This window comes from Oncorhynchus keta, chromosome 15 (genome assembly GCF_023373465.1).
Source record: "Oncorhynchus keta strain PuntledgeMale-10-30-2019 chromosome 15, Oket_V2, whole genome shotgun sequence".
NCBI lineage: Eukaryota > Metazoa > Chordata > Actinopteri > Salmoniformes > Salmonidae > Oncorhynchus > Oncorhynchus keta.
The window spans coordinates 29,166,927-29,186,889 of NC_068435.1; the positions used below are offsets into that span (position 1 = coordinate 29,166,927).

General features: G+C 39.9%; 1 protein-coding gene across 1 annotated transcript in view; it reads right to left on the reverse strand.

Moving 5' to 3' along the window:
- Positions 1–19,225, reverse strand: part of LOC118394741 (apoptosis regulator Bcl-2-like) — a 50,801-nt gene extending 31,576 nt beyond the window's left edge. Inside the window, exon 1 of the mRNA XM_035788246.2 lies at positions 18,091–19,225. Coding sequence (XP_035644139.2) covers positions 18,091–18,636 — 546 coding nt within the window. The 5' untranslated portion in view covers positions 18,637–19,225. The remainder of the gene's footprint in view (positions 1–18,090) is intronic.
- Between the last annotated feature and the right edge of the window lie 738 nt (positions 19,226–19,963).

Below are 19,963 nucleotides of genomic sequence, written 5' to 3' on the forward strand. Positions count from 1 at the left end.
AAAAAAGGCTACTTAACCAATTGCTTAATCAGCATTATTCTGTGAATTGAGTAGACTTCAAAAGGACAAACATTTGACTTAATGTGTTAAAGTTTGTGAGATGCAGAGTGGGGGAAGGGATGATCTCTGTATGTGTGGTTCCCACCGTGAAGCATGGAGGAGGAGGTGTGATGGTGTGGGGGTGCTTTGCTGGTGACACTTGATTTTATTTAGAATTCAAGGCACACTTAACCAGCATGGTTACCACAGCATTCTGCAGCGATACGCTATCCCATCTAGTTTGCGCTTAGTGGGACTATCATTTGTTTTTCAACAGGACACACCTCCAGGCTGTGCAAGGGCTATTTGACCAAGGAGAGTGATGGAGTGCTGCACCAGATAACCTGGCCTCCACAATCATCCAACCTCAACCCAATTGAGATGGTGTAAAGGGTGCGTGCTGGTGGCAGGGAAGTCAGGCGCAGGAGAACCAACTTGGTATAAACGGAGTCGTTTAATAAGTGCTCACAAAACTCAGAAAACCAAAATATAAACATAATAAAAGTGGGTACAAAACCCGTCGCACACCAGAACATAACTTGCACATAACATACAATCAAACAATCACCGACAAGGACATGAGGGGAAACAGAGGGTTAAATACACAACATGCAATTGATGGGATTGGAACCAGATGTGAAGGAAGACAAGACAAAAACCAATGGAAAATGAAAAATGGATCAGCGATGGCTAGAAAGTCGGTGACGTCAACCGCCGAACACCGCCCGAACAAGGGGAGGGACCGACTTCGGCGGACGTCGTGACAGATGGTTTGGAAAAGCAGCCAACAATTGCTCAACATATTTTGGAACTCCTTCAAAACTGTTGGAAAAGCATTCCTCATGAAGCTGGTTGAGAGAATGCCAAGACTGTGCAAAGCTGTCATCAAGGCAAAAGGGTGGCTATTTTGAAGAATCTCATTTTGATTTGTTCAAGACTTTACTGCATGATTCCATATGTGTTATTTCATATTTCTGATGTCTTCACTATTATTCTATTATAGAAAATAGTGAAAATAAAGAAAAAGTAGGTGTTTCCAAACTTTTGACTGGTACATATATATTCCGGTAAACGGAAACAGCCCGGTGTACTTGAGATTATTCTGGGCAGTCATTCATTTTGATTCTGGGCTGAGTCCGACACCCGATTCCGGGCCAATTCAAGCAGTTCCGGCCCCCCGGAAGAGGGCCGCTTCTGGGCCGATTCCTCATTGCTAGCTGGGTTAAGTCTCATTTGGATATAGTTGGCTGTTTTTGCTGCATAACATGTAGCAGTTGTCCATTTTCAGTGTTAGAAGAAGTGACTGCTAAATGCTAAGTCCCGATCGTATAATATGCTTGACATAGCAGCATACAGAAATCGTTGACGGTATTCAAAGGTGTTTTTTTACCTGTAATGTAATTGATTGGTAATGATGTCATGAACATGTCTTGGGGTTAACATCCATGAAACCATTATACTCCAATTTTACCTCAACATTGAGTGAAATACATACACAGTTGAAGTCGGAAGTTTACATATACCTTAGCCAAATACATTTAAACTCAGTTTTTCACAATTCATGACATTTAATCCCAGTAACAATCCCCTGTCTTAGGTCAGTTGGGATCACCACTTTCCTTTAAGAATGTGAAATGTCAGAATAATAGTAGAGAGAATGATTTATTTCAGCTTTTATTTCTTTCATCACATTTCCAGTGGGTCAGAAGTTTACATACACTCAATTAGTATTTGGTAGAATTGCCTTTAAATTGTTTAACAAGGTCAAATGTTTCGCGTAGCCTTCCACAAGCTTCCCACAATAAGTTGGGTGAATTTTGGCCCATTCCTCCTGACAGAGCTGGTGTAACTGAGTCAGGTTTGTAGGCCTCCTTGCTCGCACAAGCTTTTTCAGTTCTGCCAGCAAATCAAATTTTCTACAGGATTGAGGTTAGGGCTTTGTGATGGCCACTCCAATACCTTGACTTTGTTGTCCTTAAGCCTTTTTGCCACAACTTTGGAAGTATGCTTGGGGTCATTGTCCATTTGGAAGACCCATTTGCGACCAAGCTTTAAGCTTTTCTGTCCTCCTGATGCCATCTATTTTGTGAATTGCACTAGGCCCTCATGCAGCAAGGCACCCCCACAACATGATGCTGCCACCCACATGCTTCACAGTTGGGATCATGTTCTTCGGCTTGCAAGCCTCCCCCTTTTTCCTCCAAACATAACGATGGTCATTAATGCCAAACAGTTCTATTTTTGTTTCATCAGACCAGAGGACATTTCTCCAAAACATACGATCTTTGTCCCCATGTGCAGTTGCAAACCGTAGTCTGGCTTTTAATGGCGATTTTGGAGCAGTGGCTTCTTCCTTGCTGAGCGGACTTTCAGGTTATGTCGATATAGGACCCATTTTACTGTGGATATAGATACTTTTGTACCGGTTTCCTCCAGCATCTTCTCAAGGTCCTTTGCTGTTGTTCTGGGATTGATTTGCACTTTTCGCACCGAAGTACGTTCATCTCTAGGAGACAGAACGCGTCTCTTTCCTGAACGTTATGGCGGCTGAGTGGTCCCATGGTGTTTATACTTGCATACTGTTGTTTGTACAGGTCAACATGGTACTTTGAGACGTTTGGAAATTGCTGCCAAGGATGAACCAGACTTGTGGAGGTCTACAATTTTTTTTCTGAGGTCTTGGCTGATTTCTTTAGATTTTCCCATGATGTCAAGCAAAGAGGCACTGAGTTTGAAGGTAGGCCTTGAAATACATTTGACTCGAATTATGTAAATTAGCTTATCAGAAGTTTCTAAAGCCATGACATAATTTTCTGGAATTTTCCAAGCTGTTTAAAGGCACAGTCAACTTAGTGTATGTAAACTTCTGACCCACTGGAATTGTGATATTATGAATTATAAGTTAAATAATCTGTTTGTAAACAATTGTTTATAATATTACTTGTGTCATGCACAAAGTAGATGTCCTAACCGACTTGCCAAAACTATAGTTTGTTAACAAGACATTTGTGGAGTGGTTGAAAAATGAGTTTTAATGACTCCAACCTAAGTGTATGTAAACTTCAACTGTATAAACAATAGCCTAAATGTAGACACATTTTGCTGGAGGCCAATGAGTAGACATGGGATCTTTCCCCCATGGCTCTTTCCCTTATGGATTTCCATTGCAATTCCACTGTTTTGGTCGAGTTCGATTGACCTCTTTACCACATCTATTGCGAGTGTACCCGTGACTTTAACAGTGAAATTGGCAGGGTCAAGTTCTAGTCATTCTATTTCTATGTGTGCTGCTGCTGCGTTGTTGGGGGTGTTTTTTTGCCTAGGCAACCGAAGACTCGTTTGTTTCAGCAAGGAGCAACAAAGTTGCATCACTTTGTTAAGAGTCCATGTTATGGCCGAAACAGACTCGACCGCACGACTGCCCGGCCATCCCATCTACAGTCAGCTGTTCGTTCCACACAACAACATTCTGTTTTTTGAACGGTTATGACCGTTGTTTTTTTTACATGACGGTCTTCATCCATCAGTTCATCCGTCAGTTACATGGATATACTGTAATTGTGCCAGCCCTAACTAAACCAATTATCTCATCAGCATTATTATGTGAGTTGAGTAGACTTCAAAAGGATGAGAACTTGAACTGATGTGTTAAAGTGTGTTTGCTCAACACACTCTGCTTGAGTCAGCCAAATTTGATCAAGCTTGTTGAGTAAAATGACAAATTAATGTTTGCTCAAAACAACTGAAAACCATTCCCATCATTATCATATTTCCCAGCATGCTTTCTTACAGGTAGATTTTTCAGAATTGTTTGTTTCAATACCTGTTTTTGCATGTAATTTGATTGGTTGATTGACCTTATGCTACACAAACATAAATAACATACATTTTTCTTTACTAATACAATCTGTTAGTAGTTTGACTTATTGCGCTCGTTACTGAAATGGCTGTTTAAAGTTGATATGATTTAAGTAGTTTCATTAAGGAATCTTCCTTATCCCGGCAGTCATTCTGGATGCAGGTTGTGGGTGATTAAAAAGTTCCAATTTATCGCTATCCTCACTCTGCCTAGATTCCAATAGGAATTACACACCACTTTGCAAGGCAACATAACGTGACTTGCAAAGTGATGTGGCCTGTAAACCAGTAGTTTCAGACCACCATGTTAGGGTGTAACTAGGCCCTTAAAGAAAGGCCTGATGATATGTGTAATGTATTGCCATAAATAATTTTATTTTAAAGATAATATATTCACTTAGACAGTAAAACCATTGAATACAACAACCATGACTCGCTAAGAAATACAGTCACGGGTGGTAACTACAGTTCACTTAAAAGGCAAGGCACTCTGGGAAAAATGCAAATAAGGTAGAATTAGGGATGCACAATATATCGGTAAGCATATCGGAATCGGACTATATTAGCTAAACATGCCAACATCGGCCCGATGTCTAGTTTAACGACGATGTGCAAAACCGATGTCAAAGCTGACGTGCATACCTATATAACGTAGGTAGATGACGTGCATACCTATATAACGTAGGTAGATGACGTGCATACCTATATAACGTAGGTAGATGACGTAATGACGCCACAGAAAAATATAGCGCTACACGTGCAACACAGCATTCCTAACCTAGAACACAATGTGTGCTGTGTGGATCGAGCAGTCAACAAGTCGAGCAGTTATTTGAAAGAGTAAGAACATTTAAGCGAGACAACTCAAAGACAAAATCCATTTAACGCCAAGATAATGGAATTTATTGCCTTTGACAATCAACCGTTCTCTGTCGTGGATTATGTTGGCTTTCGCCGACTGGTCGAGCACCTCGAGCCCTGGTACACACTACCAAGTAGGCGCTATTTTGCAGATGGTGCTCTACCGGAGTTACACAGTATTGTTGAAACTCACATCCATGAGCTACTTGCTATGGGCATCACTGCTATTAACTTCACGACTGACATTTGGACCAGAGATGTCAGCCCCATGAGCATGCTGAGTCTGACAGCAGTTAGTCGATGAGGATTCGTACTGATGAAAGCCGTATTTCATGCTCAAGAATGTGTGTGTGTGTGTGTGTGTGTGTCTGTGTGTCTGTGTGTGTGTCTGTGTGTGTCTGTGTGTGTGTGCATTTCAACTATTTAACTATACTAGAATGCTTAAAAGGCTGCTAAAATGTTCAAGATCAGTTATCGGTATCGGATTTTTTGGCAGGGAAAATATCGGATATCGGAATCGGACAAAAATGTCATATCGGTACATCCCTAGATAGAATATATTCTCAAATTGAACTGTATATATATTCTCAAATTAAACTGTATACTCAACATAAAATTCTATGTTGTTTCAGCTATATTCCCAAATGTTGAACAAACTCACAATCCTATTGCAGCTTGATGCATTACAGTTTTTTACAGTGTGTATTCATGTCAGAGAGACCTGGCTCTATCAGTGCGAAATGTTTTTGAGATTACAGCATCTGAAACTCTCTCTTTCTTTCTTTCTTTCTTTCTTTCTTTCTTTCTTTCTTTCTTTCTTTCTTTCTTTCTTTCTTTCTTTCTCTCTGCTGATGAGTGGAAACAGAGTGGCAGATGTTGAGCGACTGATGCCCAATCAAACTCTGCTTTCCGCACTACACTCCGCAGAGGGGTACAACAGAGGGGGTACATTTGGCTGCTCCGGCAAAGCTCATACATGCTTTTTAAATCTCCCTTATACAACCCCAGTCCTACAGTCCACAAATCCACATCATCCCAACATTTAACATTAGTTTTGGGGTTGATTTATGGTTAGAAAGCATCTGGATCTGTTGATAGCTGTATCAGGCTTCTGAAACCCCACCGATCATCTGTGGCTAACGGCTGCACGTTCCCATTCCGCCATGACATCAAACTAAAATGTATCAACCTCTGCAGTCCTCTGGGGCTTGGATGGGCAAGAATGGACTCTATAAACCCCTCTGTCAGGATGAATGGCCGATGGCACCAAATGACACTCGGAAACATGGACATTTTTCGGAAATGAGAGTTGCAGTTGGTTGACTGCGGGTAGTGATGAGAGTTTTTTTTTAAATATATATTTTTCCCAATTTCCCGAGAGCCCTGGTCAAAAGTAGTGCACTATTTATGGAAAAGTATTCCATTTGGGATGCACCCAGGTCTCCAATGTCAGCTCGGCGCAGGAGAAACAGGTTCTCCCTTCCATCCTGTACAGGCATGTCACCCTGATGGAGATTAATGACTTCCCAACTGTCCCTGTTCCCCTCATCCCCGAACAGAGGGGGAAAGGGAGAGGAAGAGATGAAGGGGAGCAGACAGACCATATGCCCACAGCAGCACAGTATCCTAGCAACACCTCCCCGCTCAACCCCCTTATCCTGATTTTGGTAGTACCCTCTCCAGGACTGACCCAGTCAAATTTGTTCTACATTATTACAACAAACACCTGCCCATAGACAAGACCACCTGGTTCCCAGTACTCCTTAGACGACCCTGTCCGTGGTGTTTGGACTGGCCCCGGTGAATTCTTCCTGTCCCCCACCCTCCAATAACCTGCCTCTAACTCCCTCATGATGGGTCTTCCAGGTGCTCTCATCCATCCTCTACCCCTCCTCCTACTGTATGAAAACCCAAAACAAAGGTAGTAATTAGAAGTGATATCATCTTCTGCACATCTATCACCCAAGTGTTTCATTTGCCATACTGTAATAATTTTGCCACTATGGCCTATTTATTGCCTCACCCTCCCTTATCCTACCTCATTTGCACACAATGTATATAGACTTTCTCTATTGTATTATTGACTGTATGTTTGTCTGTTCCATGTGTAACTCTGTGTTGTTGTTTGTGTCGCACTGATTTGCTTTATCTTGGCCAGGTCGCAGTTGTAAATGAGAACTTGTTCTCAACTAGCCTACCTGGTTAAATAAAGGTGAAATAAAAAATAAAATAAAAAGAAGTAAGAGTGGAGTTCGGTGTCTTTAAATAAACTCTGAACCTTTTGTGAACCAGACTTTAAAAAATACCAAAAAAACATTGGCCAATGTTAAGCTTAACCCATTATTGTTGCAATTGTGTTAACTGTAGGCCTGGACAAGCTGTGTGACCTGTGTTGTATTTTAGCAGAGTACATTTTGGCCAGACTCCCCTCCACCCCCTCAGCTAGACTACTCCCTGCGGTTAAGTGTGTCAATTCAGAAGGAAGTTGGCAGTCGTCTGCCATCCAGGGCGCCACTATCCAATCGCTCATTATTTACTGAAAGTCCCACAAATAAACACAGGTGTACCTCATCCACACGTGGGTGGACACAGGGCCTAAACATTATGTCTACTGTATGTGGCACTGTCTGTCTGGCTCAGAGACCTTATTATCCAATCAAAATAAAGGCCCTTTTAAACAGCTGTAATTACTCTCGCCACAAAAGACAGGAAATAGTACATTTATCCAGGTGAAAGAAGGAGGACAAAAAAGGCACAAAGACCGGACAACACAACACAAACTTAAGAGCCGGGACCAAGGTGAATCTGAAGGAGTTGGGGTATGTGGGAGGGTAATGATCACGACCGAATGTGAGCCATCCCAACCCAGATGGATTACAAACAATTGAGACCTTGTTATAGTTTTTGTTTTGGGGAAGGTATATATTCGGCACATGCACCGGTGATTCCAGACTCAACAACGGCCAGTGACCCATACCTATTTAGAGCTTTGAGACTGTCTCCAAAATAACAGGAAGCATGCGAGTGGCTGATGGACATGTTTTCCACACCACTCTCATGTGTCTAAATGTCACTAGGTTCATTAACTTCCCACTTCTCTCTGTTTTTAGAGGAGAGGAAAACATCAACATGCAGATTGAATTACCTCAGAGTAAGACACACAATGGCACAATGTTCCCTACTTATGGCTGGTGACACTATACTACCTCTGCTAGTTAATAATCCACATTCATTCCAATACCTTTTAGAACATTCAGTATCTATCTTTGATCTACAGCGGAACACTAACCCGGTTTGGAATATACATTATGGGGATCTTTATAGACACCTTTATTGCTCAGTATATACAGTGCAGTCATAAAGTATTCAGACCACTTGACTTTTTCCACATTTTGTTACATTTACAGCCTTATTGTAAAATTGATTAAATCGTTTTTTTCCCTCTTCTATCTACACACAATACCCCATAATGACAAAGCAAAAATAGATTTTTTAGGAAATTTTGCAAATGTATAAAAAAATGGAAACTGAAATATCACATTTACATTGGTATTTTGACCCTTTACTCAGTTCTTTGTTGAAGCACCTTTGGCATTGATTACAACCATCACTCCTGTGTTCCAAATATAAATATAAATATATATAATTTTAAAAGGCTAATTGATCATTAGAAACCCTTTTGCAATTATGTTAGCACAGCTGAAAACTTGTTCTGATAAAAGAAACCATGTGGCATGGAATCGGTACATCGAAAATCTCTTCCCATTTATTTTGCAACCTGTCTGGCGTAGCTGTCAACATTTTTGTCCTCAAACGAAACTGGTATTAGTTTCTATTTATGCAAATTCCTTTCAGCCAATTTGTATCTTTAATATATGGCAGGCAAACAAGTTCTCTACCTTCTCCCTTTTCCACTTGCTTCCTCCCTTTTTGTGCTAATGCTGTAATCAGTTGGTTGTAAATTTGGATTGAGCAGATATTCCCATATATTTTCAATAGCTGCATGTGACATAACTCCTCCGTTTATTTTCATTGAATATATCATTCATAAATATAATAAACATTTTAAACATTTTTATTAATCAGTATATTTGAGTTTAACCAAAACATTTGTTGTCATATTTGTTCCATCTTTTCTGCAGGAGAAAACTGAAATTGTAAACAGCTTTGTATGGCTTGATTCTTAAAAATACATTTTAAAAAATGATTTAGTCGGAAATGAGAAGCTGTAATCTGTATAAAGGCAAAAAAGCCATTATTGAACAAAGGATGAGCCTTAATAATCTACTGGAGAACCATTTTGGGTTTAAGTATAACTTATGTATGAGTGAAGCTTTCAGTGAGAGGTTTAAAGCTTTAATATTTCATAATTTTAGCCCCCAAACTCATATTCATTATATAAATAGGCACGTTTAATTTTGTCTGGCTTAACATTCCAAATAAATTAAATATTTATGCTCATATGATTTAAAAACGAGTCGTCAGGAGTAGGCAGTGCCATTAGTAAGTAAGTTAACTGTGATAGGAGAAAATAGTTAATCAATCTGATTTTTCCATAATTAGGTTTTAGTCCAGAGAGGCTAGAAAAGTGATCAAGATCTTCAATGAGACTGTGCAGGGATCCAGATTGTGGACTTAGGAAAACACTTGAGTCATCAGCATACATTGACACATTTGTTTTTATCCCCTGGATTTCTAACCCCTTGATGTTCTTCTTCGATCTAATTTTAATAGCTAGCATTTCAATGGCCATAATAAATAAATATGTAGACAACGGACAGCCTTGTTTTACTCCTCTTAAAAGCTCAATACTTTCTGAGAAGTAAGCATTATTTACTATTTTACATCTGGGGTTGCTGTACATAACTTTAAACCATTGTATAAGAGATTCACCGAAATTAAAGTAAACCAGACAGTTATATATAAATTATAGTCGTACATTATCAAATGCATTTTCAAAATCTGCTATGAAGACGAGGGGTGGTATCTTTGATGTTTCATAATGGTCAATTGTTTCAAGTAATTGTCGTATATTATATCCAATATATCGTCCGTGTAAAAAACCTGTCTGATCTGGATGAACAATATCTGGTAAAACCTGTTTTATTCTATGTGCTATGCATTTCACCAGAATTTTCGCAAGTGTAAGAGGCCTCCAGTTTTTTTTAAATGGACTGGATCTTTATACTTACCACCTGGGTCATGTTTTAGTAGTAATGAAATCAGAATTTCATGTTGAGTACCTGAAAGTCTACCATTTTTGTAGGAGTAAATAAAACATGCTAAAAATGGATATTTGAGTACATCAAAAAAGGTCTGATTATACCTCTACTGGCATACCATCAAGCCCTGGTGTTTTGCCAGACTGAAAAAATGTTATTGCCTCAAAAAGTTCATTTTATATTATTATTATTAGGAAATAAATCCTTACAGTTAACATCATTCAGGGGAAATGGAGGAGAATGAAAATAAAACATGCTTAAACTATTTTGATTCCTCAAAATGTAATCTGGTGAATCATGGATGACTCCATCATTTATAACGAGTTTCTGTAAATTATTTTTGATAGCAATTCTATGTTGAAGATTCAATAATTTATTTTGACATTTTTCACAATTTTCTATCCAATTTGCTTTATTTTTGTAATACCTTACACTTGATCATTCTTGAATAAGTACCTCCATTTGTCACGAGTCCGACCGAGGGTGTTTCCCCTTCCCGGGTGGGTGGCGCTCGGCGGTCGTCGTCACCGGCCTATTAGCTGCCACTGATTGTTTTTCCTCCCCCTCCTTGTATGTTTAGTGGTAGCACCTGTTCATGTTTAATTAGTGTGTCTTTATTAGACAGCCGGCCCGCCTGGTTGTTGTGCGGGATTATTTCTATGTAACCTTCGGCTCTGTTGTAGAGGTACGTGTTAGTGCCTAGTCGTGATTTTTTCCATTTTACTTTTTGATTCCCTGTGGTTGGGAACGTACTTTTGTGAGCACCCTGTGGTGCGTTGGTGCTATTAAAAGACGCACAGCATTGAACTCTGTCTCCTGCATTTGACTCCACACCCACGACACCCGGAGTATTACACCATTTCTTTTTGTTTTTACTCTAATTTATTTTGTGACTCTATAGTAGTTTTCCATTACCACCTACCTGCACTGTTATTTCCTCTATTAGTCTAATCTCTTTTGACCTAAACTGCTTTTGTTTTAATGATGAGTATTGTATTGAATGTACATTTAAAAGTAAGGGGATCTGCTGTACCTATGTTGTGCAAAAAAAGTAAATTATTTAATCAATAGGATTCGATTACATTTTCAATATTGTTGTTGTATATATTTGTATATATGGAGGCCAATTAGATGGTGGTCCAATGGTATTCGGTCTCCTATTATTATTATTATTATTTTTAATGTTTACTTTTGATGCCAGCAAGAATGAGACTAGAAAGTAGTCTAGATGGCTAGTTTGATTAAGCCTCCTCCATGTATATCTCAATAGGTCTGGGTTTTTCAGCCTCCATATATCCACTAGTTCTAATATATCCATGATCTTCGTGATCTCCTTAAGTGCTTGAGGGTGATAGTTTGTGGTGTGATTTTCTTTACGATCCATTGAGCTACTTAAAACCGTATGATAATCTCCTACCATAATAATAGATTCATTCGTTGCTTGTGAGCTCAATAGATTAATATATATATTTTAGAAGAAGTGTGGATCATTACTATTTGGCCCGTATAATTCATTAGCCAGATCTGTTTTTGATCCAATAGCATATTTAAAATAATCCATTTTACTTGCGGATCTGTTTGCACAGTTTGCACAATCAGATCAAAATGTGTATTAATTAGTATCATCACCCCTTTTGAGTTTCTTTGCCCATGACAAAGATATATTTCTCCCTCCGAGTCCTTTTCCCACCCAACCTCATCTATATTCGTAGAATGAGTTTCCTGTAAACAATAGATATTATATTGTTTCTCTTTTAGACAAGTAAAAATCTATCTTATTTTGTTAAGATCTGCCAAGACATTACAATTATACCTGGCTATACTTATTTCTCCACTTACCATAATGATACCAAAGTTTCAAGTATACTTACCACAACCAATGTTTGTAAACTTACCATTAAAAAGGACCATGATGATTAAGTGTCCATATAGCTGTACCATAATATTTTTTACTGTTAAGCATACTGTAGCTGCAATTCCAATTGTCCTCATATTCCACCCACTAAAACCTACCCCCATATCTGGGTCTGTTGTAACTAAGACCTCATCTCCCTGACTCATGGCGCACATTTGCATCCTAAGGTAAACCCTTGGCTGCCAATTGGTGTAGGCCAGAGGGAAATAACATAAATATCTATGAGGGTGCTTTTTAAGAGAACTAACCAAATAACATGGATAACAGACAGAAAACAAGAAATAGTAACAATAATATATCATATTAATAGAAATAACAACAGCACAATCTTATAAATGCATGCTCATATTTAGAGAGTCCTAGCAAGACTATAAGCATGTCAGCCCAGCCTGCTCAGTTCATTCGATTCAATTGTCCTAAATGTTTTGAAAAAATGAAGAGAAAACTACCTTTATACATCGCAAGACCAGTTCTTAATGTCCATCACATCACATCCTCATTATATTCTGTTTAATTCTTAGAAGAAAAGGAAGAAGGAAAAAAGAAGAAAAAAGAAGAAGAAGGAAAAAAGAACATTGATAGGCATCACACTACCCATAAAGGAATACCCAAGTTTTTAACTTACAATTGACTCGGACACAGCCATGGCACAATAGCCAAGAATACATGCAGTACTGACAATCCAGAGCAAGTAAACCTGTAAAACCAACCCTCTCTCCACCCATACACATTCTTTTTTATTCCAGGGTCGTTGCTCTAACACATTGGCTGTTGTTTACAGGCCAAAATCATTGGGATCAAGAATATATAAAAGGTAGCGTAAATATCTTATATATAGAAATATATTATATACCTCTCACTTAGAGAAATACTACCAGTGGTGGAAAATGTACCCAATTGTCATACATGAGTCAAAGTAAAGATACCTTAATAGAAAATGACTCAAGTAAAAGTGAGTCACCCAGTAAAACACTACTTGAGTAAAAGTCTAAAAGTATTTGGTTTTAAATATACAGTTAAAGTCAGAAGTTTACATACACTTAGGTTGGAGTCAATAAAACTTGTTTTTCAACCACTCCACAAATTTCATGTTAACAAACAAAGTCAGTTAGGACATCTACTTTGTGCAAGGCACAAGTAATTTTTACAACAATTGTTTACAGACAGATTATTTGACTTATAATTCACTGTATCACAATTCCAGTGGGTCAGAAGTTTACATACACTAAGTTGACTGTGCCTTTAAACAGCTTGGAAAATTCCAGAAAATGATGTCATGGCTTTAGAAGCTTCTATTAGGCTAATTGACATAATTTGAGTCAATTGGAAGTGTAACTGTGGATGTATTTCAAGGCCTACCTTCAAACTCAGTGCCTCTTTGTTTGACATCATGGGAAAATCAAAAGAAATCAGCCAAGACCTCAGAAAAAATATTGTAGACCTCCACAAGTCTGGTTCATCCTTGGGAGCAATTTCCAAACACCTGAAGGTACCATGTTCATCTGTACAAACAATAGCATGCAATTATAAACACCATGGGACCACACAGCTGTCATACCGCTCAGGAAGGAGACGCGTTCTGTCTCCTAGAGAGTAATGTAATTTGGTGGGAAAATGGCAAATAAATCCCAGAACAACAGCAAAGGACCTTGTGAAGATGCCGGAGGGAACAGGTACAAAAGTATCCATATCCACAGTAAAATGGGTCCTATATCGACATAACCTGAAAGGCCGCTCAGCAAGGAAGAAGCCACTACTCCGAAACCGCCATAAAAAAGCAAGACTATGGTTTGCAACTGCGCATGGGGACAAAGATTGTAATTTTTGGAGAAATGTAATCTGGTCTGATGAAACAAAAATAGAACTGTTTGTCAATAATAACCATCATTATGTTTGGAAGAAAAAGGGGGAGGCTTGCAAACCGAAGAACACCATCCCAACCGTGAAACACAGGGGTGGGCAGCATCATGTTGTGGGGGTGCTTTGCTGCAGGAGGGACTGATGCACTTCACAAAATAGATGGCATCATGAGGAAAGGAAATTATGTGGATATATTTTAGCAACATCTCAAGACATCAATCAGGAAGTTAATGCTTGATTGTAAATGGGTCTTCCAAATGGACAATGACCCCAAGCATGTGAGTGGTTAACCTAAGACAGGGAATTTTTACTAGGATTAAATGTCAGTAATTGTGAAAAACTGAGTATAAATGTATTTGGCTAAGGTGTATGTAAACTTTCGACTTCAACTGTACTTAAGTAACAAAAGTAAATGTAATCGCTAAAATGTACTTAAGTGTAAGGGTCTGTGTGTAGCTGGTGCAGAGGAGTCAGGCGCAGGACAGCAGAGATGAGTAAATGAAAGTAACTTTACTCTAAGTCATCAAAATACAAGAGAATTACCAAGCCCACAATACAGACCACAATACAACAAACAATCACACAAGCATACATGGTGAAACAGAGGGTTAAATAATGAACAGGTAATTGGGGAATTGAAACCAGGTGTGTAGGACAAAGACAAAACAAATGGAAAATGAAAGGTAGATCGGCGATGGCTAGAAGGCCAGTGACGTCGACCGCCGCCCGAACAAGGAGAGGGACTGACTTCGGCGGAAGTCGTGACATTAAGTATCAAAAGTAAAAAAGTATAAATAATTTCAAATTCCTTTACTAAGATGGAAGCATTTTCTTATTTTTTTACATTCCAACATTCAGACATCATTTACAAACGAAGCATGTGTGTTTAGTGAGATCAGAGGCAGAAGGGATGACCAGGGATGTTCTGTTGATGAGTGCGTGTATTGGACCATTTTCCTGTGCTGCTAAGCATTGAAATGTAACAAGTCAGAGAAAATGTATAGAGTAAAAAGTACAATACTTTCTTAACGAATGTAGTTGTCAAAAATATAAATAGTAAAACAATGTACAGATACCCCAAAAAAACTACTTAAGTAGTACTATAAAGTATTTTTACTTATGTACTTTACACCACTAAGTGCTTCCATAAGCCAGTTATTGTGTTAGTAATACCGTTAACTTGAATCAGTTTATCCCAATGTTAACCAGCCCGCCACACACTAATAGAGACAACAACCATGTTGACAATACCTAATCCATTTGACGGTGTGTATCGGAACAATAATAATCCTTTACATTTTTATATTGAGATATATTTTTTAAATGTAAAAGGGTAATAACACCAACTATTTTAGGATCGTATAGGCCTACTGTCCTGTTGGAAGATGAACCTTCGCCCCAGTTTGAGGTCCTGAGCACTCTAGAGCATGTTTTCATTAAGGATTTCACTGTACTTTGTTCTGTTCATCTTTCTCTAGATCCTGACTAGTCTCCCAGTCCCTGCCACTGAAAAGCATCTCCACAGCACGATGCTGCCACCACCATACATCACCGTAGGGATGGTGCCAGGTTTCCTCCAGACGTGATGCTTGGCATTCAGGCTAAAGAGTTCAATCTTGGATTCATCAGACCTGAGAGTCCTTTAGTTGCCCTTTGGAAAACTCCAAGCGGGCTGTCATGTGCCTTTTACTGAGGTGTGGTTCCGTCTGGCCAATCTACCATAAAGGCCTGATTGGTGGAGTGCTGCAGAGATGATTATCCTTCTGGAAGCCCTGTCAGAGTGACCAATGGGTTCTTGGTCACCTCCCTGACCAAGGCCCTTCTCCCCCATTGCTCAATTTGGCCGGGCTGCCAGCTCTAGGAAGAGTGTTGGTGGTTCCAAACTTCTTCTATTTAAGAATGATGGAGGCCACTATGTTCTTGGTGACCTTCAATGCTGCTGACATTTTTAGGTACTGTTCCCCAAATCTGTGCCTCGACACAATCCTGTCTTGGCGCTCTACGGACAATTCCTTTGACCACGTGGCTTGGTTTTTGCTCTGACATGCACTGTCAACTGTGGGTCCTTATATAGACAGGTGTGTGCCTTTCCATATCATCTCCAATCAATTGAATTTATCACAGGTGGACTCCAATCAAGTTGTAGAAACATCTCAAGGATGCTCAATAGAAACAAGATGCACCTGAGCTCAATTTAGAGTCTCATAGCAAAGGGTTTGAATACTGATGTAAATAAGGTATTTCTGTTTTTTTTTACATTTGCAAACATTTCTAAAAATCTGCTTTCACTTTGCTATTATGGGGTATTGTGTGTAGATTGATGAGGAAAATGTTTATTTAATCAATTTTTGAATAAGGCATTATCGTAACACAATGTTGAAAAAGTCAAGGGGTCTGAAAATATTCCGAACACACTGTTGCCTAAGATGTCTGAGAACACCACATAATATGAGCTGAATTATAAACATCAGGGAATGTTGCCCCTTGAAAAGTAAAACTATTATGATAGTGTCTGTTTGCATTGTCAGTTGGATCTCTGCAACATTCTTAATTTAGCATGAACAGTATTTGTATTTATATTACATTTACGGAATTTATGTGACATTTTTCTGGCATGACGTGAAGCTCACTCACTTCTCTATAGCCTCTGACGTCACATCAGAGACCACATTTTTGGGATGTGCAATTGTCGCCAATGATCACAAGGCCCTGGCAAAATGACCCAGAAAATTGTTTACATATACTTTCCCATAATCCTGAATTATCCATTGGATGAAAATATTCCCTTCAGTTCCCATGGATATGGCACATGAAACCCCGTCGTCTCAACCTCAGTCTTGAAACATTACTGTTTATGCTGACCTACATAAAAAAGTACATAGTTAGACTGGGATGTCGGGTATCAGGCTCCAGAGACCTCTCACACACAGACAGACATGGCAGCCACAGCCCGATCCACCATCCCATGACCAAAGGACTCCAACTGAACCGAAATGCACTGGAGGGTGCACGTTACATGTTAAACATACAACCTGGCTCGAGTCTGTGGCTCTGTACTCCTGGGGGCCCCTCTCTCCTCTCTGTGCTTCCCTTTGATATGTGGCACAACCTGACACCTTCAGGGGCAGACGAGACTCAAGGGGAATGTTAAACGCTCCATCCTTTAGAGATGAAATGCTCCACATAAATCATTGATTAGCCTTCACCCCTCCCATACCCACCCCCATCTACCACCTTGCTTCCTGGCTAGACAGCTGAAACGGTGCAAACGCATGTTATCTTATCATAAATAGCACTTCTGCCAATTAGGGACACATTTTTGGCAGTTTGGCCTTATAGATGTAGAGCTGTAGAGGACAGCAGTCGTAAAGGGGTGGCCACATTGTTCATCTTCAGAGGGGAAATAGTTGTAACAAAAGAAAAACAGAACAGAGGATATTGTGTGGCTGGTAGTGGTGGATGTGCATACTCAGATATTTGGTGGTAAATGCGTGTGTGTGTGTGTGCGTGTACGTGTGTGTGTGTGTGTGTGTGTGTGTGTGTGTGTGTGTGTGTGTGTGTGTGTGTGTGTGTGTGTGTGTGTGTGTGTGTGTGTGTGTGTGTGTGTGTGTGTGTGTGTGTGTGTGTGTGTGTTCGTGTGTGACTGTGGATCCAAATCAAGTATCCAAAATGTGTGAGTGCGTGTGTACAGTATAGATTTAGTATGGGGATCTCATAGTTTTTTGGTCATGTAGATCTCTGATAAGTGTTCCTCATCTCTTGTCCTGTCTCGAACGGGGCTGATAGCCCACACTATTAACTTGATGTCACCCTTTCCCCTGACGTGTGTCTGTCCTGCTCTGCCCTGCCATGGATGTGGAACTACACAGATATAATGATCCTATCCTACTAGTGCCTCAGCTGCCCTGTGTGCAGTACAGACTGTTCTATGCTGATAGCCTGTCACAGACATCTATGTGTGACAGCAGTATAGTGAATAACAGCAGTATAACAGGCATGGGCTATAGGACAAAATAAACAAAATAACATTTAATATGTTTTATTGTCACATACACCGGTTACGTGCAGTGAAACGTTTGGTTTTACCCCCCACCCTGGAATTGATCCCTCACCCTGGAACTACAAGGCATCTGCCACTGATGGCTACAGTCGACGGAGGCGGGTTTGAGCGTAGGGAGGTGTGACAGCGACGGTAATATTTCATTGGCCAGACGTGCTAGACAAACAGCCAGAACATCAAATCGGGAAGGCTAGTAAATTATGTCGTTCATATCCAGACGTTCCCTCCGCATCATGCGTAGGCTAATGTAAACTAAAGCAGTAGATTACACATACCCATCCCCCGTTCTCCTGAATCCAGTTGAGCAGTGGTCCATTTAGATACTCTGTCATCCACACCGCGATGTGATCCACCTGCGACGTCATCTCCTTGTTCACGCATTCCACGCATATTGTGCCCCCGAACTCGAAGAAGGCGATAATCCGTCCCCAGTTAACCCCATCCCTGAACAGCTCGTCTATCACCTCTCTAAATCTCCTCTCAGCCGTGGAGGATGTGAGATACAGCTGGTGTGACATCTCTGCGAAGTCGGGCTGGTACAGTCTTTCGAGTTCGTCCCCGGCCTCACGCAAAACTCTGTGAATAGCTGCATGCGGGTCCGGTTGGGAGAGCCATTTGGAAAGACGAGGGACGCTGCCCGGTCCGCCGTTATTGGCCCCGTGGCACCGCCGTGCCAAACCCGGCCGAGGAGAAATCATCGACCCATTATTAGCAACACCTTCCTCCTCCTCGGCATCTTCGAAATCCCACGCATATCCTCGTTTCAAGAGTTTGTGACAAATGTACTTTTCCACTATAAAGCGGTTGTCGTCGTTTGCCATTATGATTGCCACTGATGACCTCCAAAATCCTCGTTTTTAAGAATAATACATCATAATTGTATATATGCACTGCATCGCACAATACATCAGATCAAACGAAAACTGTATTTCTGAGAAAATGTTCTGTTCAAGTTTTTAGGATAGCCGCCTACAATTGAACGGTGCAAAAACGAAACACTGGAAAGGGAGCGATATGTGTGGATTGAAAAACGGCCCCTTCACCCAACTAGGCTGAAACCGTGAAAAGTCCAAATATAAACCACGTCAGAATTTCCAAATGTTCCCAATTGTGCTCTCAAAATAAAATATTCGAAGCGTTGTTCAAGAAGTGGCGACAGTTCCCTTCTCTGTAGACTCCAAATCTAGACAGCCAGAAATACGGAAGAGATAAAAAAATATTCTCCATATGCACATAATGTACACTACAAATACATGACCGAAAATCTACATATGAAGGTCAACGTCGCATGCATCCAGAATATGATACCGAAAACTATTCCAGCTGCGTTTTACGCATACAGAAAGACGTTTTGAGTGAGGAATGTATCCCACAATTGCTGCCTGTTGTACACTCTTTGCTGCTTTGCTGGTGAGGTATTTCTTGTGTCAGGGGCGTTTCTAGGATTTGAAGACATTAGGGGCTTAGCCCAAAGCCAGTAGGGGGGTCCGGGGGCATCCTACCCCGGTAAAAAATAAGGAATTTCAAGAGCTAAATGCATTAATTTGGTGCACTTTGAGATAGACATTGAGACATTAGAACATTGAGAGATTAGATCTTTTTCAGGTAACTTGCACTTTCCCACCTGCCATAGCAGACACTGCCAGAACTTAATTACAGAAACTATGTGGGTCTCTCTACTGGAACACTCTCTACTCTTTACTCTGGAACACATACAGTGCCTTCAGAAAGTATTCACACCCCCTTTTTCCAAATTTTGAAGTTTAAAATTGAAGTTTAAAAGCCTGATTAAATTTAGATTTAGTGTCACTGGCCTACACACAATACGCCATAATGTCAATGTGGAATTATGTTTTAATTAATTTTAGACTAATTAATTAAAAATGAAAAGCTGAAATATCTTGAGTCAATAAGTATTGAATGAAATCATCAACAGTGTCGTCGTTTGCCATTATGATTGCCACTGATGACCTCCAAAATCCTTGTTTTTAAGAATAATACATCATAATTGTATATATGCACTGCATCGCACAATACATCAGATCAAACGAAAAGTGTATTTCATTGGATGTAGTGATCACAATATAGTAGCTATATCAAGTAAAACCAAAGTTCCAAAGGCCCAGCCAAACAAGAGGTTTTGTAGTG